The following is a 27,869-nucleotide window of genomic DNA, read 5'->3' as shown; positions in this document are numbered from 1 at the left end:
AAAATTAACCTCAGGCCTTTGAAAGTGGTTTAATGGTTTAATGCAGGGCTTTGCCTTATATACTGTGTTTGTGACACAGAGTCTTCTAACAGAAAAAAAGATACAAACTAGACTTGATCTTCCCTTAGTTTTGTTTTGTTTTGATACAGTGTCTCACTTTGTCACCCAGGCTGGAATACAGCGTCCTGCAAGGCTCACTGCAGCCTCCACCTCCTTTGGCTCAGATGATCCTCCTGAGTAGCTGAGACTACAGGCACGCACCACCATGCCTGGCTAATTTTTCTATTTTTTTTTTTTTTTTTTGAGATGGAGTCTCGCTCTGTTGCCCAGGCTGGAGTGCAGTGGTGCAATCTCGGCTCACTGCAAGCTCCGCCTCCCGTGTTCACGCCGTTCTCCTGCCTCAGCCTCTCTGAGTAGCTGGGACTACAGGCGCCTACCACCACGCCCGGCTAATTTTTTTTTTTTGTATTTTTAGTAGAGATGGGGTTTCACCGTGGTCTCGATCTCCTGACCTCGTGATCTGCCCGCCTCGGCCTCCCAAAGTGCTGGGATTACAAGCGTGAGCCACCGCGCCCGGCCTTTTTTTTTTTTTTTTTTTGTAGAGATGGGGTTTTGCCATGATGCCCAGGATGGTCTTGAACTCCTAGGCTCAAGCAGTTTCCCTGGTGTGGCCTCCCAAAGTGCTGGGATTATAGGCATGAGCCACTGCACCCAGTTAGACTTGATCTGTCTAGAGACCAATAATTTGCCTCTAGAAAAGAGTCTTACTGGGTTTAGAGCAAATTTGACTATAGTAGTTTTAGGTGGTGGATAAGTTGGGACATAATGAGCGTAAATATTTTCCTATGTAATATTTAATTGCTGATAATTCTCATAAATTGCCTGTTTCTAAACAGTAACTTACAAAAATGATCATTCACAAGTTATTTTGGACTTCTGAACAGTGATTGACAGTGCTTTATGTTTGTTCCTGAATCTAGGGATGGTGTCTGTTTTGGACTTGATGCAGGGTGGTTACCCATCACGAGCTTCATTTCATGAACTCTACAACATGTACAAAAAGTATATGCCAGATAAACTTGCAAGATTGGATCCAAGACTATTTTGTAAGGTATAAATGCCACCCAAATTGAAATTTCTTAGCTATAAACTTGTCTTTTCTATTAATAATTGACATTTAACTTTTTAACTTTTATTTTTCAGGCTTTGTTTAAAGCTTTGGGCTTAAATGAAAATGACTACAAGTTTGGGTTAACCAAAGTATTTTTTAGACCTGGCAAGGTAAATATACATTTTTACTTTAAACTGTAATATCATGAAAACAAATAGTTGGGGTTAGAGTGAATATCTTAAAGTATTTAATAATTTGTATTATTCTTGAATTATATGGTTACTAACAACATGAATTGCCATTTTCCATACCATTTCCCAGAAAAGAAAAAAAAGTTGAGAGGAAGGTAATTATATATAATGTTCATAATTTGTTTAGCTTTACTCATACATATTTATTCTAAACTCCCTATTTATTTTAGAGCACAGGTGTCCAGTCTTTTGGCTTCCCTGAGCCACACTGGAAGAAGAACAATTGTCCTGGGCCACACATAAAATACACTAACACTAATGATAGCTGATGAGCTAAATAAACAAAACAATTGCAATAAAAATCTCATAATGTTTTAAGAAAGTTTATGAGTTTGTGTTGGGCCTCATTCAAAGCTGGGGCAGTCTTGTTTTAGAGCTTTAATAATTATTTGAGAACTAATAGTCTCATAGAGAAAGCACTTTTTCTTGTTTAAACTCCCGAAAAATTAGAAATATTTATTGAGCGCTTAAGACAAAGATTTAAATATCTTTACTCTCGTTATGTTACCTTTAATTTAATTTTGACTACAAGAAGCCATTATATTGGTTGATGGGTTTTTGACATTCTTAATATTATAGTGGGATATTTGGTATAGGATTGAAATCATTATGGAATTTTGTGGTATATAGTGGAAATAATGTATTTTATTAGTTAAGAACCTATTAGCTGTTTTATTTGTGTTGTCTGTCATTTAGTAGCAAAAATTTCTCATCTCTGTTTAAAATGGAAATGGGGGTTGGGCGCTGTGGCTCATGCCTATAATCCCAGCACTTTGGGAGGCTGAAGCAGTGGGATTGCTTGGTTCCAGGAGTTTGAGACCAGCTTGGGCAACATGGCAAAACCTCATCTCTACAAAAAAATACAAAAATTAGCTGGGTGTGGTGGTGCGTGCCTGTAATCCCAGCTACTTGGGAGGCTGAGGTGGGGAGGATTGCCTGAGCCTGGGAAGTTGAGGCTGCAGCGAACCAAGATTGTGCCACTGCAAAAAAGGTTGGGGGTGGGTAATGGAAGTTAGGAGAGACAGAATAATTTTGGTGGTACCTAGTGTTATATAGCTAATATGCACTTATCAAAAGCCCCATAAGGATATCTGAGAATGTGGGTGAGCCAATTCAGAGATACAATAGTTCTTTTTCATTCTCTTCTTAATAAAGTCTTCTTGCCAGCCATCTAATTTAAAAGTCATTCCCCCCCAACTTTTGTTATTGAATATGCTACCTAGCATTAAGTAACCTCCTTACCTCCAAAACAGCTCCTGAAGAAAGAAAGGAAGCAAAAATGTGGCCAAGTGTGTTTGGGTTTGTTGTATTCTCTGCCAAGGCCTATGTAATTGACGTGACCATTTTCAGACAGTTAGATTTTGGATTTCAATTCTGTTTACTTCATGTCTTTGTGTGTTCAAATGCATTTATATTTTACTACTGATATTAAATTATTTCACTTCCTAGTTTGCAGAATTTGATCAGATCATGAAGTCTGACCCTGACCACTTAGCAGAGTTGGTTAAAAGAGTCAATCACTGGCTCACATGCAGTCGCTGGAAGAAAGTTCAGTGGTGCTCACTCTCAGTCATCAAATGTAGGTGTTTTCCTTTACACCTGTAGGATCTTTCATTGTTTTAAGATGGTTTGTGGAGTGTTGTAAAGCTGTCTCAGAGGTGATGCTGGGCAACAGAGACTGAGACTTGTTCACACTGGGTCCCAGGTTCCTATTTGTAGATAATCTTTCTTTTTTTATTTTTTGAGTGTATGATACTTATTTTCTTTATTCAAATGTGTTATAGGAGTGTCAGTTTCATAGTGTCCTAACAAAACAGAATTCACTATCTTGATCTCTCGTCCCTGCAACCCTCACTATCCCCTAATCTCTCAGACTTAAACCAGCACTTTTCTTTCTACCTGCATGGCATCTACAATACATATACCCCAAAAATTCTAATTGTAATTGACTTTCCTTTGTTATTCCTGAAATACTGTCAGTCACCAGATCCTGTTGATTCCTTCTCCAAATACTATACATTCCTTTCTTTTTCTTGCCAGTGCCTTAGTGAAGTCCTTTTCCACCTTTTGCATAATAATTTCATTAGCTCCCAGACTGGTTTTCCTGATTTCTTAGAGATATCTCTCTAAGCTAGAAGCCTTTTATAGCTTTCCTTTCATAAAAGGTGAAGTCTAAATTATTTGAATGTCTTTCAAGATCATGTAAAATGGTGTGTCAGTTTTTTTTTCAGTCTCTTCCCCCACCATACCCTCTTAAATCCTGTTCTTTGAAAGGAAGTCTGTCATAATCCTGAAAGACACTGTCTTGAACACCATAATACCAAATGTTGAAATCTTAAAAGATGAAGGTCCCAAAACTAGGATTCTGTAAAAAATAATAAAAAAATATATTTATTTACATTTTAAAAAGGGGATTTGAGAAACATATAAAAACATGACAGAACTCTTCATAGGCCACTTTACACAATAAAATAGGCAATAATAACATATATATTTTTGAAAGTATAAACACATATAATAACAATAGTTGCATGGGTATAACAGGAGCAGACAAACCGTATTCATAAAGAATAGGGGAAAAGGTGAAATGCGTAAACACATATTACTGTGGTTGGTAATTGTGCACCCAGCTTTGTTACTGCAGTCATCTGAAATACTGCGATGATGAACAAGCTGTCTTTTGATGAAATCAGTCAAAAACCATAGTCACCACTGCATTTGTAGTTGCCCAGAGAACTGAGATCTTGAGAAATTTTATCTTTTACAAGTGCAGATGTATGATAAAGGACATCTGTTCATTGATTAAGTTTCAGTGTTTTTATATACATACACAATGTTTACCCAGAAAGTAAATGTTGTGATAATGCATTTTCATGGAGTTAAATTTGCAAAAAATGAATACAGTAAATTAGAGCTCTCTAAAAATTTCTGCATAATTAAAAAATGCTAACAATTTAAGATAGTGAAAATAAAGACAAGAAAAACAAAAAAAACCCCAAAACTAAAAAGGAAGTTTGACATACAAAAAAGTGTATCACAGGGATAGATTATAGGCAGTTGCATGGAGATAGTCCATAAGAGCTGGCTGTCTTTCTCAGTCGTCAACTGTATTTTGAAGTCTTGTACCATGAATAATAGGTGCTTTTTTTCTTTTAGGACATGGTTCTTCTTGGAGAATACGTTCATATTCGTTTTCTTCATGAGATTGCTCTTTTTGAAATTCTGTGATTCCTCTGATTGGGATTTTTGGGATTTTTGATGTTAGGGATTTTAATCTAGGAATTTTGATCTTTTGGGATTTCAACATTTGGGATTATGGCTTTTGGGATTAGGAATTCAAACCCCTTTGACATACTGGGCTAAGCTGCTTTTATGTGTGGTTTGGCCAGGTCATAGCAGCTACATAGCTGGCCCAAAACAAAAGTGAGGGACAGAACATTTTGGGGTTACCTAAGGATCTGTGGCAAACCTTTAATTGTTGGGAGCTGTGTAGGAATCAGTAACTTGATTACATTTACAGTTGCCGCTTATACTCATCAGAGTACCTGAAGTAGTGCTAGGTACATGAAAAGGATTCAGTGAATTTTTCCTTATCAGTAGAAAAGGAAAATTCTTTTGGCCTAATGAAAAAGAACCATGCAAACAAAGATTATTTTTGAGGTATTTTAGACAATTGTGAATATAGATAAAAAGAGAACTATTAATATAAGAAGAAAAAAGATAGCAGAATCTTTTTCCCATCATTTTCCAAATAAAACAGAAATATCTTTATTACTGTAGTTTAATACGTTCAGCTTTACACATTGCATTATGATAGAAAACACATTATAGTAAAATCATCTGTTACACCATTCATTTTTGTGGACTGTGTTCTACAGTGGTACCAAAGTCAGTAACCAGGCAGGGATCTTTGCAGAATGTTAATAGGAAGCTCTGAAAAAAAAGTTCAAGGTCAGATCATCCTAGGAAATTCTGAGTAACTGAAGTTAAGTAGATTTCTTTGCTGTAGGATTCTCAGAGGCTTCACTCTGTATGTTCATTGTGAACCTCCATACAGGAGTGTGGTGTACAGCTTTTCATAAATTCATTTGACAGGTAAATCCTTTTTTCAGGACATACCTATTCACATTTCATAGAACAAATGTTGCCTAAGACAGTTTGGGAGGTAGCAGTGTAGCATACTAAGGAAATAATGCATTTAAAATGTAAGCCTAACCAGATACATGATATTGTAACTGCCCAGTGGGTTCTCCTTGCCCACTACCTAGACAGAGCTGATTTATCAAGATGGGAATTGCAGTAGAGAGACAGTAATTAACGTAGAGTCGGCTGTATGGGAGACTGGAGTTTTATGATTACTCAAATCAGTCTCTGTGAAAACTCGGAGATCTGAATTTTTAAGGATAATTTGGTAGGTAGGGGCTTGGGTTGGAGATGAAATCATAGGGGGTCAAAGTTGAGTTTTTCTTGCTTCTGTTCCTGGGTGGGAGCACAGAACTGGCTGGGCCAGATTACCTATCCCGGTGGCATCAGCTGGTGCATTGGAAGGTCTGCAAAATATCTCAAGCACTGATTTTGGGTGTTACAACTGTGATGTTATACCCGGGAGCAATTTGGGGAGGTTCAGATTCATGCAGCTGGAGGCTGTGTGGCTCCTAAACCGTAATTTCTAATCTTGGAGCTAATTTGTTAGTCCTACAAAGGCTGACTGGTTCCCCAGGCAAGAAGGGGGTTTATTTTGGGAAAGGGTTATTATCATGTTTGTTTCAAAGTTAAACTTTAATAAACTAAATTCTTTCCCAAGATTAGTTCGGCCTACACCCAGGAATGAACAAGGACAGTTTAGAGGTTAGAAGCAAGATGGAGTTGGTTAGGTCAGATCTCTTTTACATAATTTCCTTAGTTGTAATTTTTGCAAAGGCAGTTTCAATATCTTTTTATTTTTAAGAAGAACAAGAAATTATAGAAATGTTAAAACTGGCTGGGCACGGTGGCTCACACCTGTAATCCTAGCACTTTGGGAGGCTGAGGTGGGAGGATCACTTGAGGTCAGGAATTCAAGACCAGCCTGGCCAACATGGCAAAACCCTGGCTCGAATAAAAATACAAAAATTAGCCCGGCGTGGTTTGTGTCTGTAGTCCCACCTCACCTACTCAGGAGGCTGAGGCATGAGAATCTCTCTTTTTTTTTTTTTGAAATGGAGTCTTGCTGTGTCACCCAGGCCAGAGTGCAGTGGCATGATCTCAGCTCACCGCAAGCTCCACCTCCTGGGTTCACGCCATTCTTCTTCCTCAGCCTCCCATAGCTGGGATTAAAGGCACCCGCCACCATGCCTGGCTAATTTTTTTGTATTTTTAGTAGAGACGGGGTTTCACCGTGTTAGCCAGGATGGTCTCAATCTCCCGACCCCACGATCCGCCCTCCTTGGCCTCCCAAAGTGCTGGGATTACAGGCGTGAGCCACCGCGCCCGGCCGAGAATCTCTTGAATCTGGGAGGTGGAGGTTGCAGTGAGCCAAGATCATGCCATTGCACTCCAGCCTGAGTTGAGACTGTCAAAACAAAAACAAACAAAAAAGATGTTAAAACTTTCTGTTTTTGATGTCTGATATATAATAATATGGTCGTCAAGATTTCATGTTTCTTGAGAATTACTTTGTGAAAATGAGTTTTTTTAATATATGTCGGATTTAAACTGAATAATTTTCTATCATTTTATTTTACTCTTACACATAGTGAAAAACAAAATAAAATATAGAGCTGAAGCCTGCATTAAAATGCAAAAAACTATTCGAATGTGGCTTTGCAAGAGGAGACACAAACCTCGGTAAGATGAATAGTTCCTAAAAAGAACTCTACAAAACCTAGTTACTGTAATACAAAATGACAATAAAGTCATAATAAAAAGCAATTTGGATACTCAAGTTTTCTCATGTTCTTTGTAAAATGATATTAGTCTTTTATTTGTAATATTTATTTGAAATTAGTTAATTCATTTATTACCTTATTACTTGCCTCATTCTATAAAAGGATTTGAAGTGGCATACAAAAATGTGTAAAGACTATAAAACAAGAAATAAGTAGTTGAGAGAAGCTCTTTTATTCCGATTATTTTAGTTATTTGAGTTTCTTGATAATGTCAAGGTGACATTTTTTTAAAAAACATCTCACTAATATTCAAGATTATCTGTAGGAATTACATTGTCTCATTATAAATTAGTCTTTATTTCTTATTTGAATCTTTCATTTTTAATTTAGACTTTTAAAAATTGGAAGTCTGAATATCTCTATTGATCCATCACACCTTTTCAAAGAGACTAGATTAAGTTCCTTTGTGATTTGAATTCCCAAATTTGTAGAAAGCTTTAATCCCATTGATAGGCATCAGTGTCATTCACACTCATATTTGATTTTTTTTAGCCTTCAACAAGAGATCTGAAAAAGAGAATACTAGATAATACTGAAAACAGAAGTGAAATACCCTGTTTAGCATTTTATAAATGAAAAATCTGCCAAAAGTACTAAAGGATGAAATTAAGCTCTAATGAAGTATTATTTTTACAGCATTGATGGCCTGGTTAAGGTGGGCACACTGAAAAAACGACTTGATAAATTTAATGAGGTAGTCAGTGTGTTGAAAGATGGAAAACCAGAGATGAATAAACAGATCAGGGATCTGGAAATTTCTATTGATGCTTTGATGGCCAAAATTAAGGTATGTAATTTTAACCCAAATGACTTTGACTTTTTATATAATTTAACATATTTTGTTATTGGTATTGAAATTGTATAGAAAACGTCCTTATTTTTTCAAAATTACAAAATGTGTTGAGACTCAATGATGGCAAGTAGATGCTCATCATTATTACCTCTAGTCTTTATGTTTGAAAAATTTCATAGCAAAAAGTTAAAGAAGACAATTTTTATGCCATTTCTTCTGTTGCTAAGAAAGATATTCCCTGCAACTTAATACCTAGGTGATGGGATGATCTGTGCATCAAACCCATCATGGCATACGTTTACCTGTGTAACAAACCTGCACATCCTGCACGTGCATCCCTGAAATTAAAAGTTGAAGGTCCTGCGTGGTGGCTCACGCCTGTAATCCCAGCACTTTGGGAGGCTGAGGCGGACGGATCATGAGGTCAGGAGATCGAGACCATCCTGGCCAACATGTTGAAACCCTGTCTTTACTAAAAATACAAAAACTAGCTGGGTGTGGTGGCCTGCACCTGTAATTCCAGCTACTTGGGAGGCTGAGGCAGGAGAATTGCTTGAACCTGGGAGGCGGAGATTGCAGTGAGCCAAGATTGTGCCACTGCATTCCAGCCTGGCGACAGAGTGAGACTCCGTCTCAAAAAAGAAAAAAGAAAATTAAAGTTGGAGCAGAAAGAAAATGCCCAGGCGTGGTGGGTCACGCCTGTAATCCCAGCACTTTGGGAGGCCGAAGTGGGTGGATCACAAGGTCAGGAGATTGAGACCATCCTGGCTAACATGGTGAAACCTCATCTCTACTAAAAATACAAAAAAAAAAAAAAAAAAAAAAAAAATTAGCCGGTCGTGATGGGGGGCACCTGTAGTCCCAGCTACTCGGGAGGCTGAGGCAGGAGAATGGCATGAACCCTGGGAGGCGGAGCTTGCAGTGAGCCGAGATCGCGTTGCGCCACTGCACTCCAGCCTGGGCCACAGAGCAAGACTCCATCTCAAAAAAAAAATAAAAATAAAAATAAAAATAAAAGTGGCGGGGCATGGTGGCTCCTGCCTGTAATCCCAGCACTTTGGGAGGCCGAGGTGGGTAGATTACTTGAGGTCAGGAGGTTGAGAGCAGCCTGGCCAACATGGTGAATCCCCGTCTCTACTGAAAATACGAAAGTTAGCGGGGTGTGATCGCAGGCGCCTGTAGTTCCAGCTACTTGAGGCAGGAGAATTGCTTGAACCCAGGAGGCAGAGGTTGCAATGAGCCAAGATTGTGCCACTGCACTCCACCCTCGGCGACAGAGTGAGACTATGTCTAAAAATAAATAAATAAATGAATAAATAAATGATAAAAGTAATATAATACTATAAAAAATTTGGAGGCCAGATGTGATGGCTCGCACCTGTAACCCCAGCACTTTGGGAGGCCCAGGCGCAGGGATCACCTGAGCTCGGGAGTTAAGAGACCAACCTGATCAACATGGCCAAAACCTGTCTCCACCAAAAATACAAAAAATTAGTTGGGCATGGTGGTATGAGTCTGAGGTCCCAAGGAGGCTGAGGTTAGAGGATTGCTTGAGCCTAGGAGGTGGAGGTTGCAGTGAGCAGAGATTGCACCGCTGCACTCCAACCTGGGTGACAGTGAGACCCCTGGCTAAAAAAAAAAAAAAAAAAAAATCGGATAAACCACCAAAAACCTCTTAATACTTCCACATTAACAAATTCAGTTAATATACTGTTGTATATCACAGTATATTTTTACTTTTATTTTTACAGTATAATTTTACTTGTTTTTACTTTACCTTACACTCTTTCTTTTATGCATAAATTTTTACAGTTCTTATCATAATATACATTTCAATTTCTATGTCTACCATTATGTTGTATACTTGTCCGTGTTAATACATTATCTTCATAGATACGATAATGTAATTTACTTAATTTTGTGAAAATAGCAATTTCCTCTCCAATTTTATAGGAAAAGAATGGAATCCTTTTTTTGTTTTGATTTTTATTTGTTTGATTACTAGTGGAATTGAAGACTTTTCCATATGCTTTTTAATTATATTTCATATTTCATTAATTACATTTCATATCTTTTTCTCATATTTTAGAGTTTCAATGCTTTTTCTCAGTTTCACAGGTCAGTGCAAGTATGTGGGATATAATAAATATCTTAAAGTGAGCGTTTTATATTTTCTGCAGATATTTTATGTAAACAATGGCAATCTTGGAGATAGAAAGGAAAAAAAAGATCTGGAGGAAAATGAAAATGCTATAAATAGACTCAGCTGATTTTGTAAATCAGTCAAGGGCCGTCTTTGTTTATGTGGTATCATTATAAATTAAAATTAACCCACCCACATTTTTTGAAGGCTAATTTTAGAAATCATCCAATAATTTTGGATGTATTTAGTAATTTTTTAAATATTCTCTAGGTACTATTTGAACATTATTCTAAAATAGTAGTAAACTCTTGCTAAATTAGCTGATCATTACTTAAGAAATAATTCTTTTTGAGATAAGAGTCTTGCTCTGTTGCCCAGGCGGGAGTGCAGTGGTGTGATCTCGGTTCACTGTAACCTCCATCTCCCGGGTTCAAGCAATTCTCCTGCCTCAGCCTCCTGAGTAGCTGGGACTATAGGTGTGTACCACCATGCCCAGCTAATTTTTGTATTTTATTTTTATAAGAGGGTTTCACTATGTTGGCCAGGCTGGTCTCGAACTCCTGACCTCAGGTGATCTGTCCACCTCAGCCTCCCAAAGGGCTGGGATTACAGGCGTGAGCCACTGCACCCGGCCTAGAAATAATTTTTAACTGCAGTATATTACCTTGTCCATGGTACACCTGTCTAATTGATGTCTAATACTTGTGTGCAGAGATAACATAAAACATTTTTTGAATAGTATTTAATGTACAAACAGTGTAGCAAAGATAACAGACGTACTGCTTACCATCTTACCTAGTTTTTGCTTATTTGCATATTGGAGTAGTTTTTTATTTTAAAATGTAAAAAACAATAAAAACATTAAAATTTATCTTAGCCATTTTTCAGTTTATAGTTCAGTATTCACATTGTTGTGCAACAGAAGAAATAAGCTTTTACGTACCTATTTTATTTTTTAAAGGCCACTATGATGACGCAGGAACAAATTCAGAAAGAATATGATGCACTGGTTAAAAGCTCAGAGGAACTCCTCAGTGCATTACAGAAAAAAAAACAGCAGGAAGAGGAAGCAGAAAGGCTGAGGCGTATTCAAGAAGAAATGGAAAAGGAAAGAAAAAGACGTGAAGAAGACGAAAAACGTCGAAGAAAGGAAGAGGAGGAAAGGCGGATGTAAGGCATTTATATTATTTTTAATAAGAGACTTAAAGAAATAGTGAATTCTTGGTATTGACAGTGGTTAATGACAATTATTTGTTTTGTTTTGTTTTTGTGACAGGGTCTTGCTCTGTTGCCCAGGCTGGAGTGCAGTGGCACAATCTTGTCTTACTGCATTCTGCCTCTCGGGTTCAATCGATTTTCCTGCCTCAGCCTCCTGAGTAGCTGGGATTACAGGTGTGCACCACCACGCCTGGCTAATTTTTGTATTTGTAGTAGAGATGGGGTTTCACTGTGTTGGCCAGGCTGGTCTCAAACTCCTGACCTCAGGGGATCCACCCACCTCGGCCTCCCAAAGTGCTTGGATTACAGGGTGAGCCACCGTGCTCGGTTGACAATTCTTAAAACTGTGTTCTTATTTTAATGAACTAATTTTGTATTAAGTTTGAAAATTAAGAAAATAAGGTCATTTTATAATAGTGATAACATAAAATAATTTTAACTATAATCTGAATTTTAGTTAGACTCTTAAACCTGAGGATTTTCTTCTTTTTAAAACTATGATTTGTTTATTGTTTTCTAAGCTAGATAAATGACATTTCTACTTTTCTGCAGTTTTACAACTGATAACATTTTGAAAGATTGCCATGATAGGGTAGAGACAACGGATGAGTTGTTGACTTGGAGAGGGAGTAGAGGGAAGCACCTTTAATCAGGGCCTTACAGCCAGGCTTTGTAACCACATTCATCGAGAGGTGTTAAAAGTTATAGAATATAATTATATTTGTTTTATTTAAGAATTATTGTCAATAGAATTAAATTTTATTTTATTCAAAATAAGTTGATGTACGTGGCCAGGAGGTTAATTTGCATTCCCAATCTGTTACCTTTGTTTATTATTAAATAATAGTTAAATTGCCTTCTGAAGGATTCCTTATTTTCTGTTAAATTTTTGAAGAGTTTTCTATTTTTTATTAGGAAACTTGAGATGGAAGCAAAGAGAAAACAAGAAGAAGAAGAGAGAAAGAAAAGGGAAGATGAAGAAAAACGCATTCAAGTATGTACTTACTGAATTGAATTTCTATTAAAATGGAACCTACAGGCCAGGCGCGGTGGCTCACACCTGTAATCTCAGCTCTTTGGGAGGCCGAGGCGGGCGGATCACGAGGTCAGGAGATGGAGACCATCCTGGCTAATGTGGTGAAACCCTATGTCTACTAAAAATACAAAAACCAATTAGCCAGGCATGGTGGCAGGCACCTGTAGTCCCAGCTAATTGGGAAGTTGAGGCAGGAGAATGATGTGAACCCAGGAGGCAGAGCTTGCAGTGAGCCAAGATGGCGCCACTGCACTCCAGCCTGGGCAACAGAGCGAGACTCCATCTCAAAAAAAAAATAATAATAATAAATAAATAAATAAAATAAAATGGAACCTACAAAAGAAGTGAAAATGAGATCTTGATTTGCTAGGTAAGCTGTTACTAGTTTATCCTAGAGACCAAAGGCGAGTTTTTGAAGTGGTTATGGGAATGGACTTTGGAGCTAGGGAAGTGGGTTCAAATCCAAGATCAGTCACTGACAGAAATTGTGACGTTGTAGACATTATAGTGAGTAACTGTGGGTCACAGTTTTCTCTCTGTAGAATATGGATAAATAATAGTTGCAAGCATTTGACAGTTAATACATATTAAAGCATTTTGAACGCTGTAGATCAATAAATATTAATAATTGTTTTTATACCTAGGGGAAAGTTAAATGAAAATTCACTTAAAATGTTAAGTTTTAAAATAATATATAACTTTGTAGATACTGGAATTAATAAATTAGGATTAAGAGTCTCTCTCCACCCCTAGTTTTTAAAAAGTCCCATGTTGAGAATAAATTGCTCATGTATTTGAGTTTCTGTTTGTCATGGCTTTCATAATATATCCTAAGCATAACCAAAACTTTAAATTTCTTACGTCTGCTCTCTAGGTGTTAGTGTTAATGGGATGCCTAAGATACTCATGTGTTGTTTGGGACACTAATATTTATAGTCATAGAATTATGGAGCTGTGGTTCTTCTACCTTCTCTTGGTCTTGGGAAAGAGGCAAAATGGGGATGTGTTTGAAGCACTAATCATAATAGAGAAGAAAATAGAGACTGAAGAGATCTGTGCTTTAGCAATTCCTTAGTAAAGAACTTATATGGGGCAGTTATGCTTTCCCTTTATTTTAAGTAATAAGGGGAGTGATCAAGTAAACAAGTGAAGAACTCTTGGTGAAATAGCTTTGTGCCCTTGTCAGGCTGAAGTGGAGGCGCAGCTGGCCCGACAGAGGGAGGAGGAATCCCAACAGCAAGCAGTTCTGGAGCAGGAGCGCAGGGACCGGGAGCTGGCCCTGAGGATTGCCCAGAGTGAAGCCGAACTCATCAGTGATGAGGCCCAGGCCGACCTGGCGCTGCGGAGGTACTGGGGCCCCTGGGTGGGGTATAGCGCTCTCTCCTCTGCTTTCTCTACCTCTCTGCCTCTCATTTCCATGCAAAAGGGAATAGGAGAAAATAATATTCTGAAGGCCTTGATGTATTTGAGCTAAAATAATTTTAAAATTATTTTTATCGACTTTCATACTCAAGTGAATGAGATAATTGATTTTTCATCATATTATTAAACTGTTGAAAAATAAGACTAAAATTTCACTAATGAGTACTCTGTTAAGAAAATATATCAACCTTTACCCTGAAATTAAGAGTATAGTGTATTAGGTAGACACCTAATTTCTAAATACCTGTCATCAAACACTGGCATCGAAATAAGTGACTGTGTTATATAATGCAGTGTAATGTATTTGTAGTTGAGATTTTTCTAATGCAAAAAAATTTAATGTATTAAATATCCTGTCAGTTGAAATGAGAAATGTACTTTGCAATGCCTCAGAATAGATGAGTTTCCCTTTCCAAGAAGGGAGGGTTAAATTCATTGAAGTATTTTGGCTTCTTGGGTTTCTGAATTATCTCTAAGCACTTCACTATAGTGGAGTGTGTAGGAATGTGGAAGCTCTTATTAAAAGTTGCAGAAAGGTTTAATAGATTCAGTTTAAAAAAATTTATTATGTAGAAGCATTAATTATTTTGATTATTTATAATAACAAAACTAATTTGTGAGGTTCCTTTGTATGTAGGTATATATATGTTGTATATATACTGAGAGGCACATAGACACATGTAACCATGCTTTTCCGAACTTAAAAGCAGTTTATGACAAAAATATAGAGTACAACCACTAGATGGCGATGTTTCCTTGTGAAAGGATCAAATTGAAATGGACTATTTGGCAAAAAAACAAAAGACGGGGAAGGAAAAGGGCATATTGAGTTGCCTTCACGCTTTTTCTATTAGGTTGGTGCGAAAGTAATTGCGATTTTTGCCATTGGGAAAACTGCAATAACTTTTGCACCAACCAAATAGTATGTGATTGTATTGGGAAGCTCTGGGACTGCTTGTATATGAAAGTACATTATACTGTAAATGAACTGAATATGGCTGTATGAACAAAAGATGTTATGATTATTAAGCTCTTGGGTTTGAGTCCAATATTTGGGCTCTTTATTAAGATTTCACTATAATTAAAATATTTTAGCCCAGATAGGGCTTTTATAAATGCAGACTCAGCTCAGCTGCTGTTCTGTTCCTTCCACCTGTGTTACATCAGAATGATTGGGGGGTCTTTATGTGTAACTGACTAGCTGCCTAGGGCAGGCTCTTAAACGAACCAAACTCTTACAGCTGCTATCCCTGATGTCTGTGAGGAGGTACTGCAGTTGACAGAGTTAGTTTTATTATGGCAGAAGTCAATTTCTAAGGGGCTTGTTAATGGAGTCATTATTGGTACTCATCATCAAGCTTTATGTTTATGCACTTGAAATATTAAGCTAGATCCAGTGCCATTCCATATACTGTATACAAGATACTGGCTCATATGTGGACCCCTTCCCATCTTCAGAAAGGTACATGTCTTCCAGGTTGAGTAGTCTCTGAGAAAGAGTGGATCGTTTAGGACCTTTAACATAAACAAGTTACCTGTAATTTAAGAAGAATTAGCTAGGTAATGGGACCATATTAAGTAATGAGGAGATATTCAAACCCTTATGACTTGAAAGGCAGAAGAGCTAGTTTTAGTTATGTGGTTCGGGCCTAGGTGTGGTATGAGGAATGCCCTTCAAATCCTTTCTGTCAGCTCTCCAGGAAGCTTTCCCTGACCCTCAGTCCTCATGAGCTCCTTCCCTTCTGGACGTCGTGGTTATTTTATACTCTGAACTACAAGCATTAGCACTTAATTATGAATGATATTCTATACAGATATCACATGTTTGATGGTTTAATCTTACTCCATGGGCTATAGCTAAATGTTTTTGAATGTTTATTTTACCTTTGTTAGCACTGAGTGTTTTCTCTAACAAATTTATGAGTAAGAACTAAGTAAACTGTTCTTAATCTATAGCATGATGTTGTTGGGGTCTATGCTGTGTTAAAAAATATATATATTATAGATCGATTCTGCTTCAATAAGCAATTTTAAGTTACTTTTCCAGCTTGGATTCTTATCCAGTAACTTCTAAGTAAGAATTGTTTTCGATGTATGTCATATGTTCTAAAATACAATTTCAATCAGTTACACATATGATCCTTGATGCAAAGAGATGGTTTCAAATTACCTAAAATTGTAAAATAATATCCAGATTCTATTAAAAACAAACCTCACAATATATGAATTTTCTAATCTAGATGTAATGTATTTGCTCTTTAATTTTCACTGCGTGCCTTATTTTCCAATCATTTTTAATGAATACTTAAAAATATATTAAAATTCTGAGTGATCTCATGTGTTGTTAGAAATAATTGAGTTTTTAAAATCAATGAGTAAAGTAATTGAAACACAAATTTGCACAATCCAAATTTTCACAGTTCACAATTGGTTACGATATTAACTAAAATATATTCTTTTCACAGAAATGATGGAACAAGACCCAAAATGACACCGTATGTCACTTACCTTTACCTTTTTAAAAATAGGTTGTAGATACTTTTTGGGAGTAGTTTTCTCATTGGAGTAAATTTTAAATTTATTTTCTTCTATTGAAAGGTAATGAGATAACCTTTTTCATATTTTTCTTGTCTAGGAAAAATGTTTAATGCTCTTGTTTGGTGCTCAATCACAGTAGCTCATGATTTGGTTTCCTTCTTTGTATTGTCTGTTTAAACTATAATGTAATACCCATTTTGTTTTATGTTTTCTTTTTTTTGAGACAGAGTTTCGCTCTTGTTGCTCAGGCTAGAGTTCAGTGGTGTCATCTCGAGTCACCACAACCTCTGCCTCTCGAGTTCAAGCGATTCTCCTGCCTCAGCCTCCCAAGTAGCTGAGACTACAGGCACGCACCACCATGCTTGGCTAATTTTTGTATTTTTAGTAGAGACGGGGTTTCACCATGTTGGCCAGGATGGTCTCAATGTCTTGACCTCGTGATCCACCCGCCTCGGGCTCCCAAAGTGCTGGGATTACAGGCGTGAGCCACCGTGCCCGGCCTATTTTATGTATTTTTTTTTAACTGTCCCTTACCTTACTTCTTTATAGAAGCAGGTGTGGAGGCATAAATAATAATAAAATATTTGATTTTCAGTATATATGATAGTTCATTCTGCTATATCTAAAATAATTCATCATCTGAAATTGTATATGTAATGCTAACTTTGGTGCTAATGTATCTTTTTCGTATGAAAATCTACCCACCAAGAATCCAGGTAACATTTGGAATATAAATTTCATTTATATAAAATATAAAACATATTTTGTAGGTATGTTATGTATACTACATATAAGGATTTTGGAATATATATAAAATCTTTATTTTAACAGCTTTAAGGACTCCAACTTAACATTTGTGATGAGGATTCTCAACTCTATCAGGCTCCAGTCCCAATAACAGTTTTTTAATAAATGATGCAACCTCTGTAAACAACTCTCCAAACAATATATGTAAAGGAGAAATACAAGGATAGTCATTTATAATAAAACATTTATTTAATATGAAAGTGCTTGTGCATAACTGCAGTAGAAGACAAGCGATCAGATGTTTTTGGTTATGTATAGAATCATCACGAATGCTGTAGCTACAAAGACAAATTGATATAAGAATGTTGTGTTGGGCATTCACATGCCATGAAATTGTGAACAATCCTTTGTGAAGTTCTGAACAGAGCCAAGTACAATATTCTCTCAATTACGCAGTATTTGCGTAAGCCCTAGACAAATTCTGTGAATATTAAAGGCATGCAAAAAATACGTTGTTTACATGTAAAACTTTGTTTACATGTAAATTACGTGTTTGTATGTGTTTTTCACCTCTATATGTCTCACGGACATGTTAAAGTTAAATGGGGCATGGAGCAGTTCTTCCTTGGATAGGCCATTTGGCATTCCTTTCCCCTTATCTCGGCAGATGCCAGGAGTATACTCACACATCGTTGTTACCACAGTACTGCCCCAAATTTTGAAAATATCTGTGAGTGGCCACTCTTGCCCTCCATTGCCACAGCTGCTTTATAGTTAACCATTTGAGCTTGAATTAAATAAGCCCGCAATCAATGTCTAAGGTGAAATTATACTTGCATATAGTTTGGTAAAATCAGAAGGAAGAAAGCACCTGGGTGCAGGAACCATTTCTGTCTGGCGAATTTGTTGCAATGTATTGGTCTAGGTCCGGTGTATCTTGATGTAGGGTCAGGGAGGATAATGCATCAGTAGAGACTACCATCCATTGTAGTGTCAGAGCACACAGAAAAACACCGGTGTGATCAGCAGACCCAGTGATAATGAGATTTGAAAGTCCATGGACTCACTTAAAACCTACCATGGGAAAAGAAATGGAGGAAGCTTTAGGAGGAAAAGATGGTAAAAACAGATGCTCTTGAATCCTGAGACAAAAACCTTGAGATGGAGTGATAATAGAATTAAACATACTTATCAAAATCATGCTGCATTTGAAAGTGAGAATCTGAGAAACTACCAGCTTAAAGAGAGATTGACAAATGTATTGCTCAAAAGTAATTTTTATTAGATTGTATTTGTGTTGTATTTTGTTTTTGCTGTCCTTCACTGTCAGCTTTGAAAGATATCTTGTTCTCTGACTGTGCTTTCATAGACCTCCATCCGTATATAATTGTAGACAGTGTTCATTATGAGAAAAGAGGAATACAGGAGTCTTCTACTCCTTTAGTCAGGGTCCCAGCTCTTGGCAGGCATTCAGGAAATTGCACCTGGAAGCAAATACACCCATCGTCTTTTCTTATGATTTTACTGATTTGGAAGGGTTTGAGGTTACTAGAGTTTGATGAGTAGAATGAATGAGAAAATAATTATGAAGGAAAAGAGCAAATAGCAGGGAAATAAGTTAAAGAAGTGTTGATGCACTATGAAACTTCATTCCGTTTTAAATAATTAAACAAATTTTGAGAAAAGTTACACTCTTCTGGGTAACAAAAGCAAAATAAGTTTTTTGCCTTTGGCAAATGTTTATCCCTGGAAAATCAGAATGCCTCAGATCTTTCATTAGTCCCTGTTTTGATATTCTTTTTCTTAAAAGCATGCTTTGATTTGGAATTTTTAGAGCTTTAAATACATCAGATTCTTTTTAAAACTCTGACGCTGTCAAATACATCAGCTTGTGGTTTTCACCATTGTGCCGTATCTAAGTAATATTTACTAAGCAACTCTAGTGCAAAAATCCTCATATGGAATCTATATCTTGTCAAGTTTCCTGTATGGATTTAGACCATGTTATTTGTATTCTATATGGAAAAGAATACCATAAAAGCGTTCCTGAGATTTTATCTAAAAGTTGCTACTGCAAAAATGGAGAGACATTCAAATAACTTGAACTGGATTTAAACAAAAATTTTTCTGTGTGTTACGGCTAGATTTGTTGAATAGTATATTATAGGCATTAACAAAGTAAAACAGTTATGAACAATTGTTAAATAATATTGAAAATATATATTTTAATTATACTTCTAGATCTTTATGTAGTATGCCTTTTATGTAACCATGTTGTATTATCATTTTTCTTGTAGGGAACAAATGGCCAAAGAAATGTCAGAATTTTTGAGTAGGTTAGTGCAGTGTCATTGGGGGAAATAAGTGTTCACCTCAAAATCATATTTTTAAATTACTTTTGATTATTTGGACCAGAACCTGTTACATGAGTAGCCTACTCTTTCTATGTAAAGTGATATTTCTTTCTGTACAAGAAATATCACTTCTCCCTCACCCCACCCAACAAAGAAAAAGTTAAAAACCAGTATTCCTTCAAAGTCGTGGGGATACCATTGGCATTTTGAATGGGACAGTTCCCTTGGCAGTGGAACTCTACTGCTTATCTCTGGCCTCCACCAACTCAGTCTCAGTAGGGGACTTCTTCCCCTCATCATGACAAAATGAGTATTTTGCAACTCTCCCTGGGGTGGTGCTGCCCCTAATTTGGGCACCACTGTGCATCGTTGAAGAGGAGGTAGAGTAAGAGCATGGCTCTTGAGGGGCTCTGCACTATGGCACATGGTTTGAAAACCACTGGTGTAAATTGAGCCACCAGCAGGATCTGGTCCATTACTTTTATAAATGGATATGATTCACTAACATGTTAATTCTTAATTTTGAAGTTACAAAGATAATTAAAAGTGTTAAATTATTAACACTTAAAAATCAGTTTGCTACTATTGTATTCTTTACATGATTGTCTTTATAGGAAGTCTGAATAATCAGCAAATTACCCCTTTACTATTTTAGTAACTCCAGAGATGGGGGTGGGGAAACATTTAAATGTGTTGCATTGATGTACTTCTTTGGATGCTATGTTTTTTAGTAGATACACTTTTGTTTGAGGTAATAGGAATGAAAAGTTAGGGATATTAAAACCATATTCTAAGCAATAATCATTTGAGTTTAATGTAATTTTTAAAAGTATCAAAACACATTTTACATATATTCTAATACCTTATATACATTCTGACAATCTATAAAACTGTATATTATGTCAATTTACCTCTTCTTTCAAAAGAAAAGATAACAACAAAACAAAATGTAATAATTTTCAGCTGCCCTCCTAGAAAAGACTCCCAGAACAGCTTAAAAATAAAAGGAATTTTTTTCGTTTATTGATTAGTAGTTTAGGGATGTAGAAAAGACAAAGAATATTTGAATAAATGTAAAAGCATAATTTATTGTTAAGGAAATGAGAGACCTTGCTGATACACAGCTGGCTGTTTTTGAGCAAAGCAATTAAGACCAAAAAGCTACATGGAAAATTGCCACTTAGACCACTTATGAAAGGTAGAGATTCTGCAACAAAGCTAAAACAGATTTTAATCATAAAAATACAGGAAGGACTAATGGCCACACATTATTCTTTAGCTAGTCTTATATGTAACTAACAATTACTATGTCAAACAATTTTAAGTATGTAGGATGAAGTATGCTATTTTTTATTTTCTAGAATGAAAGCATACACAGGCCTTTTAAAGAAGCAAGGGTACCTTATTTATTTCATTGTTAAGCTTAATATTGAAAGAATAATTTCCTTTACTTCAGGAAGAAAGTAACATATTCTCAGACATCATTTTTCAATTAAGTTTGTGTCTTCACTGCTTGCCAGGATGGCTGTTATCTTTCAAAATGTAAAAGACTGAGAAAATACATGTTTATTTTCAGGCATTATATCTTGATCAACCCTCTTTAAGAGGAAGTATATTTTAGGTAGTAGATGATAATGGAGAATTTCCTTGTGTGATACCTAAGAAGCAATACTTTTGTTCTTTAATACTTATTTTAATATTTTGTGCCACCTTCTTTTCATGTCTTGAAATGTGATGTATTTAAACTCTTCCCTTGTTCCACTGAGCTTAAAGTCTTGCAGCTTATTCTGAGTGTCTGCTATTTGCAAGTGTAATCTTTTGCTGAAAAATAAGTTTATTATTACAGAAAATAAATTGTTCCCATATTTTCTGATTAATGATCTCAAATTATATGCATAAAAGTCTTAAAGGCCAGGTGTGGTGGGTCAACGCCTGTAATCCCAGTACTTTGGGAGGCTGAGGTGGGCAGATCACTTGAGCTCAGGAGTTCGAGACCAGCCTGGGCAACATGGCGAGACCCCATCTCTACAAAAATTATAAAAATTAGCCCGGCTTGGTGGTGGGTGCCTGTAGTCCCGGCTATTTAGGAGGCTGAGGTGGGAGAATTGCTTGAGCCCGGGTGATGGAGGTTGCAGTGAGCCAAGATTGTACCACTGCACTCCAGCCTGGGTGAAAGAGCCAGACCCCTTCTCAAAAAAAAACAAAACCAAAAACAAACAAAAAACAAAACCAAAAAAAGCAGGCCTTAAAGCACTGCGTAGCAGTTTTGAAAAAGTTGAATTTATTTCATTTTATTGAGTGCTTTGGATTTTCTTTCTTTCCTGTTTCCCCATATGTGCTACTAAATGGGTCATGATACAGCACTTGTGCCCTTTGAAATCTCTGTTATTTACCTCATGAGCTAAAACCTCTTGAATTTACTAGTTTTCTTATTACTTATGAGGGTGTGGTTTTTGTCTGCTTGTAGAACTTTTCTAAGTATTCTTATAGCAGTGAAGCCTAAAAAGTAAAGAGTTTCCAGATTCCATCCGTTCTTTAAGCCAACTTGAGTGACTCATGCAGTGGGTTGCAGGTTTTGGCTACTTACCTGTGTACTCTGTAAACATCCAGAGGCCCAGGGATATTCTGAGCCACTGTGTGTGAATGGAGTTTGGCCGTCTGTAGCTTTCCGCCGTCTCTCCAGGTGATTGCACTGGGCAGCCTCATTGCTCATAAACAAAACTTTAATATGCTTTTAATGATCTTTCAGGTGTGTTGAGGATTTCTTTCTTGATTTTGAGGAATATATGTCAGTATATTTTTAAACTTTAAGTGTTCGTATATGTATTAGTAAAAACATTGAAACTGAAGTCTGGGGGAAGTTTGTGGAACTAGAATATTAGAATCAAAAGTTTGGATTTAAAATCTAATGTGACTATCAATTGGCATGCTGGAAATTTTTAATTTATTTGGCCATCTTTTAGTATGCCATTATTAATCTCATCCGTCAAAGAAACAAAAATTATGTTTTTCTAGTAGCTGTTTCCGGTTTTCAAACTTATGCACGCTTTCTTGCCTCTTTAGTCAATGTTTTCTTCATGTTTCTGGTTTAAACATGCAAAAATGTGTAATAATTACAGAGGTCCTGCTGTACAAGCCACCAAAGCAGCTGCTGGTACCAAGAAATATGATCTTAGTAAATGGAAATATGCAGAACTACGTGATACCATCAATACTTCTTGTGGTAAGTGTTTGGAGAAGATCAAAAATAGAAAATGTTGATAGTGATAGGTGATAAATACCTAGATTGGGGTGAGGTGTGTGTGTGTGTGTGTGTGTGTGTGTTTGTATGTATATATAATACCTATATTATCTGAATCTTTTGGTCCATGAATGCACAGTAACAAATGGCAATGCAGTGCTTTCTTTTTAAGGCTATTTTTCTTCCCACAGAACAATTAGAGTAAAATACTATATCCAGAGGATCCCACATAGTTATGTTCTTATTTAAATCACAGTGTTTGAATTCAGAAAACTATGAGTAGGAACGATGAATTCAGAAAACTATGACTAGAAACAAAAGTATCATAATTGTACATAATTTCTCACTATATTTTCCTCCACTGAGTATCTCTGCATAATTATAAAAAATGTCTTGCTTGTGAATCTAGTTTGTATTTTATCACAGTGACTTTTTATTCTATTGTAAAGACTTGTTGCCTTCGACAAGTTGCTTAACGTTTCTGATTCACTTCCTTCATATAAAAGACCTGTTTAGTTCAGAGTTCTTCTGTGGAGCAAATGGTGTAAGATAGTAATACTGTGTAAGGAAATGATCTGTAAATTTGAACAATAATATTATAAAATGTTTATCTTTATGAATAATTAGCTTACTTTTGATTTTGTACCATTAATTTAAAAATAATAAAATCTCCTTATGCCACAGATTATATCATTATGTTAGGTGAATAAATTAACATGTCAATTTTTTTTTTTGCTCAATGTAATCAATAGATATTGAGCTCCTGGCAGCTTGCAGAGAAGAATTTCATAGGAGACTAAAAGTGTATCATGCTTGGAAATCTAAGAACAAGAAGAGAAATACTGAAACAGAGCAACGTGCTCCAAAGTCTGTTACTGATTATGGTAAAAAAAAATCTGTACTTTTGAACGTTTTAAAATATATGTATATAAATGCATGTGTCTGTACTTAAGACATGGGTAAAATGTCCCGTATAAATTTTCTATTTTAGAACAGTGAGCCATTGAACCTAATACAGCCTTGATGGCCTATCTTTTATAGCATTATTTTTATGAGTATGTCTTTAAACTCATACTTGTTAAGATATATTGAATTTACTATAATTGAGACAAGAATTTTCTTGTCTGAAGAGGGTGTGCATGTGTAATTTTCACACACACATGTGCACACACTCACAAGATTAAATGTGAAAATGTCAGGATTGCCATGCATCTTTTACTTTACATGTGAAATGAATTTTACATGTGAAAATGAGTTGCTAAAAAGGATGATGCTTAGTTTTTATTTTTAAATTTTCTATAATTTTTATTTTTTAAATAAATAGAGATGAGATCTTGCCATTTTATCCAGGCTGGTCTCAAACTGCTGGGCTCAAGCAATCCTCTTGCCTTGGCCTTCCAAAGTTCTAGGATTATAGGCATGAGCTACTGCTCCCACCCCTTTTTCTAATTTTTAAAATTTAATGTAGCTCAGTTTTTAGAAATAGTTCCCTGAAATACTCAATATTGTTATCTTTTTTATATGTAGCTATAAGTACTTTTGTTTTGCTCCCAGAATAGGGTTATAGCCTGGAAAAAGGAAGGAATTGATTCATGCATTGTCCATTTACACTCTAATTCCTTTGTTTCAAAAATAATTTTACTGCAAACATTATTTTACAATACTGCAAATATATAAAAGTGAGAAATATTACCTTGCTTCAGACTAGAGTTTTGCCTAGATCAAGATGTGATTTTTTGATTGGGATCCTGAACATGGATTTTGTTACTTTGTTATGCAAAAGGCCAAGGTGTATACTTGAAATTGGAAAGTAGAGTAGAAGAGATATAACCTAGTAAAAGCATGCATGAGCTTTAACATTGACTGAGAATACCTTGTGTGATATGTGAGTTGTAATTTCAATCTTTAAAGCAATAATTGGATTTACTGTGTTTAAATTGGCACAATTTATTAGCTTAATTCTGGTTAACATCAAGGTGACAGCAGATTCAATATTTTGTGTGTTTTTTTCCCCCTAAGTGGTATATTCCCAACAGTTGATAGTATATCTTAGCAATGCAGGACCCAAGTTGACTTAAAAAATGAGTTCTTGGTTATATTTTGCTTTCCTCACTACCTTCTAAGTAAATAAAAGCAGTGTTTAAATAAAGTCAATTTAATAGTGGAATTTTAGTGTTTCTAAGTTGTTGCAAAGAATAGATTGAGTGAGGGCAATATTATTATTAATAAGGGTAATATTAGTGCCAGTTGTTGCTCAAGGAGTGGCAATCAGAATATAGGGCTATGCAAGGGCAGTGGGAAATCACTTGTAACCAAGAAGTGGCAGGTGGAAGCCCCACTAAATACTGTGACACCACTCTCTTCTCCAGTTTCATATTTTTCCTCTTCTAATTAAACACAACAAAATGATTACATTAGCTGTTCACTGTGTCCTGAGTTCTGACCACAGATTACCTTTGTTTTGCAAAAAATGACAGTGGGCTATTCTTTTTAGCTGTAAATGTTATAATTACTAACTTTAGCTTGACAGACTTTCATTATATTGTATTTAAAAATTAATACATCTGAGTGATCACACTTCTTAAAACAAAAAGAGGTTCATGTTGTAATATTTGGCACACACATTTTAAATTAATGTACACATATTTATTGTATTTGTGACTCAAACTTTGATACCTTATTCATCTAGCTTTATCCAAAAAAGATGCAAATAATACGTGGCTCACCTTGCTGGTTCACTGCTGTTTCTGTTTGTAATATATTATTTGGGAAAACAAAAGAGTAGATTAGGAAAGCTTCCTAAGGGTTCTATCAAGGTTTATGAACAAATTTAGGAATTTATGTGAACACAACCCCACACATACATATTAAGCCTTCAGAGAACTTGATTATGAGTCATTTTCAGGATATATTTTATCAAATGTAACTTCTGCTCTGAAAAGTACTTTTTTTTTGCTTTTCTCTTTATCTTTATGTTCTTTCTTATACAAAATTCATCTTGACACAGGAGCATAGCTAAAAGCAAAGGTTAAAGAGCACCAAGAAGCTCAACTGAGAAAATTCTATACTTAAATGATTTCCTAATGTGGCAGCTAAACACCCTTTAAAAGGAAGTGCTGTGTAGTCTAATATTTAGAAGGAACAATTCATTAATTTGAGAAAATAAAATGATGACAACTTATGATTAACAAAAATGTAGGTTCGTATTGTTGACTTAGAGAGTAATACGTTGACAGCTAATGGTAAACTCTTAAAATAATGCCTAAGGAGCCTCAGACCCTCTTCCTGGTACAGTCCTGGATGAGCATGCTTTCATCTCATTTACTGCAGAGGGAGATTTTTTAGAAATAATTTTTTGGGCAGTGACAAATCACCTAGTAAATATTTAGAGTAATTAATTGTTTAAAACAATGATTTTGGAAAGTAGTTTTATTTTATAGTTTATAAAATAAAAATGGCATGAGTTTAAGATTTAGACAGTTTAAAGAAAGCAAAACATACTGTTACCAAAAAGTAGTAATGTTTTTACTCCTGTGATGTATATAATTTTTTGATGAATTCTCATTATTTTCTATGAAAATTCTAGTAATGTATGAAAGGTACTATAATGTCTATTAAGTCATTGTATTAGGTTTTTGTTTGGATGTATGTTCCAAAAATCACAAATGAAGTATGATTTTTAAATTTTGGTCCTCTTTATATGTGCTTCAATCAGAATTTCCTGAGCCTAATCAGTCAAAATAGCCTTTTAAAAAAATCAGAGAGCAGCACCTGCTTTTAGGTAATTCTGAGAATATTTGGCTTGTGGGTAGGATATTTACTTTTCAGTCACCACCTCAATTGATGGGAAGGCTTTATAAATTAGAAAAATGCTCATTTAACAGTTTTGGCATTTTTATCTTTTCTTCAACATAAAATATTTGTTCACAGATTTTGCACCATTTTTGAACAATTCACGTAAGTCAATGGGTGGTAACTCATGAGCTAACTGGAAGATGGGTTAAAATACTTTACAAAGTACTAACTTCTATTAAAAGTTGTTTTGCTACAATTTTAAGTGGAATTGTAGTGTGTTAAAGTTGTTATATCCATACTAAGATATATTTTAATTTGAGATGATGCTTTATTTGGATCACTCCAATATGTATATGTATTACAAAAAATCTAATGAAATTAATGTTTTATCAACTTACTTGCATTAAGAAAATGACTAGCATTTTAAACTGAGAGTATATACAATTCTTATTGTAGCAAAACTCTTAACATAGCAGCTGACCTTTTAGAATAAAGACTAACTTTTAGGTGCTGGTTTTGGTCACTGTATTTTCAAACACTGATGGTGTCTGCATTTCTGCCAAAGGTATTTTAGTTTTATAGATAATGTGATAGTGTATACAGGTTTAATAATGATACCTCCTTAAATAGGAAGAGGAGATTATTCTGTTACGTTTATAGCTTCTTATGATACACATTCTTTGATAATTTAAAAGCTTTGAGTCACCTTAGTGCACAGCAAATCTCTTGTAGAATTAGTTGGGCAGTAATGATTTGGATATAACGTCACATTCATTTGCCAACTGGTTGGACCTGATGTTTGGAAGTGCTTCTTATAATTTATAGGGCTGCATTTGAAGATTACACAATTGAATGTGAAGGAAAGTTACTTAGAATATTAGTTTCAAGCTTTTAACGTCTCTGTCTTTGTGTTTTTCCAGATAAGCATTCGTTTCTAGTCTTCCCCAACAAAATTTCAGTTCTCCCGTTAGTAGGAAAAGCTATCAAAGACTTTCTATTTAGTTTCTGAATTTTATCCAGTATCTTAACTTACAGGAGACTTACTTCAAATTGAAAAGTAGGTTAATGAATGACTATCAGTATCATGGTAAATTTCCTGTAAACTGGACATTAAATTCTAATTCACTACTTTAGATGGAGGGAAGGTTTTTAAATTCTTAGTTTTGAATTAGTACATTTTCCACAATGTAGGGAGTTTTAAAAACTTAAAAGTAGAAACACTGAACTGTAAGTAGCTCTGGGAAAGCAGGAGCGAAAGAATAGATAAGCAGATGTCTGTTAATATGTGATGCG

The 27,869-nt window shown here is 35.6% G+C and overlaps 1 protein-coding gene across 6 annotated transcripts in view; it reads left to right on the top strand.

Moving 5' to 3' along the window:
• MYO6 (myosin VI) overlaps positions 1–27,869 on the top strand; it is a 107,136-nt gene that overhangs the window by 75,468 nt on the left and 3,799 nt on the right. For 2 of the 6 annotated variants that reach the window (XM_055274213.2, XM_063637855.1), the window contains 13 exons: positions 981–1,111; positions 1,204–1,281; positions 2,812–2,941; positions 7,098–7,188; positions 7,926–8,076; positions 11,187–11,395; positions 12,359–12,437; positions 13,666–13,826; positions 16,367–16,396; positions 19,484–19,522; positions 22,660–22,763; positions 23,534–23,665; positions 26,712–26,738. In XM_055274213.2, coding sequence (XP_055130188.1) covers positions 981–1,111; positions 1,204–1,281; positions 2,812–2,941; positions 7,098–7,188; positions 7,926–8,076; positions 11,187–11,395; positions 12,359–12,437; positions 13,666–13,826; positions 16,367–16,396; positions 19,484–19,522; positions 22,660–22,763; positions 23,534–23,665; positions 26,712–26,738 — 1,362 coding nt within the window. Of the gene's footprint in view, positions 1–980; positions 1,112–1,203; positions 1,282–2,811; positions 2,942–7,097; positions 7,189–7,925; positions 8,077–11,186; positions 11,396–12,358; positions 12,438–13,665; positions 13,827–15,948; positions 15,976–16,366; positions 16,397–19,483; positions 19,523–22,659; positions 22,764–23,533; positions 23,666–26,711; positions 26,739–27,869 lie in introns of all 6 variants that reach the window. The other 4 variants (XM_063637856.1, XM_063637857.1, XM_063637858.1 and 1 more) reach the window with 4 other exon arrangements.

Source organism: Symphalangus syndactylus, chromosome 4 (genome assembly GCF_028878055.3).
Source record: "Symphalangus syndactylus isolate Jambi chromosome 4, NHGRI_mSymSyn1-v2.1_pri, whole genome shotgun sequence".
NCBI classification, from domain to species: Eukaryota; Metazoa; Chordata; class Mammalia; order Primates; family Hylobatidae; genus Symphalangus; species Symphalangus syndactylus.
This window is presented reverse-complemented; position numbering and strand designations above follow the sequence as displayed.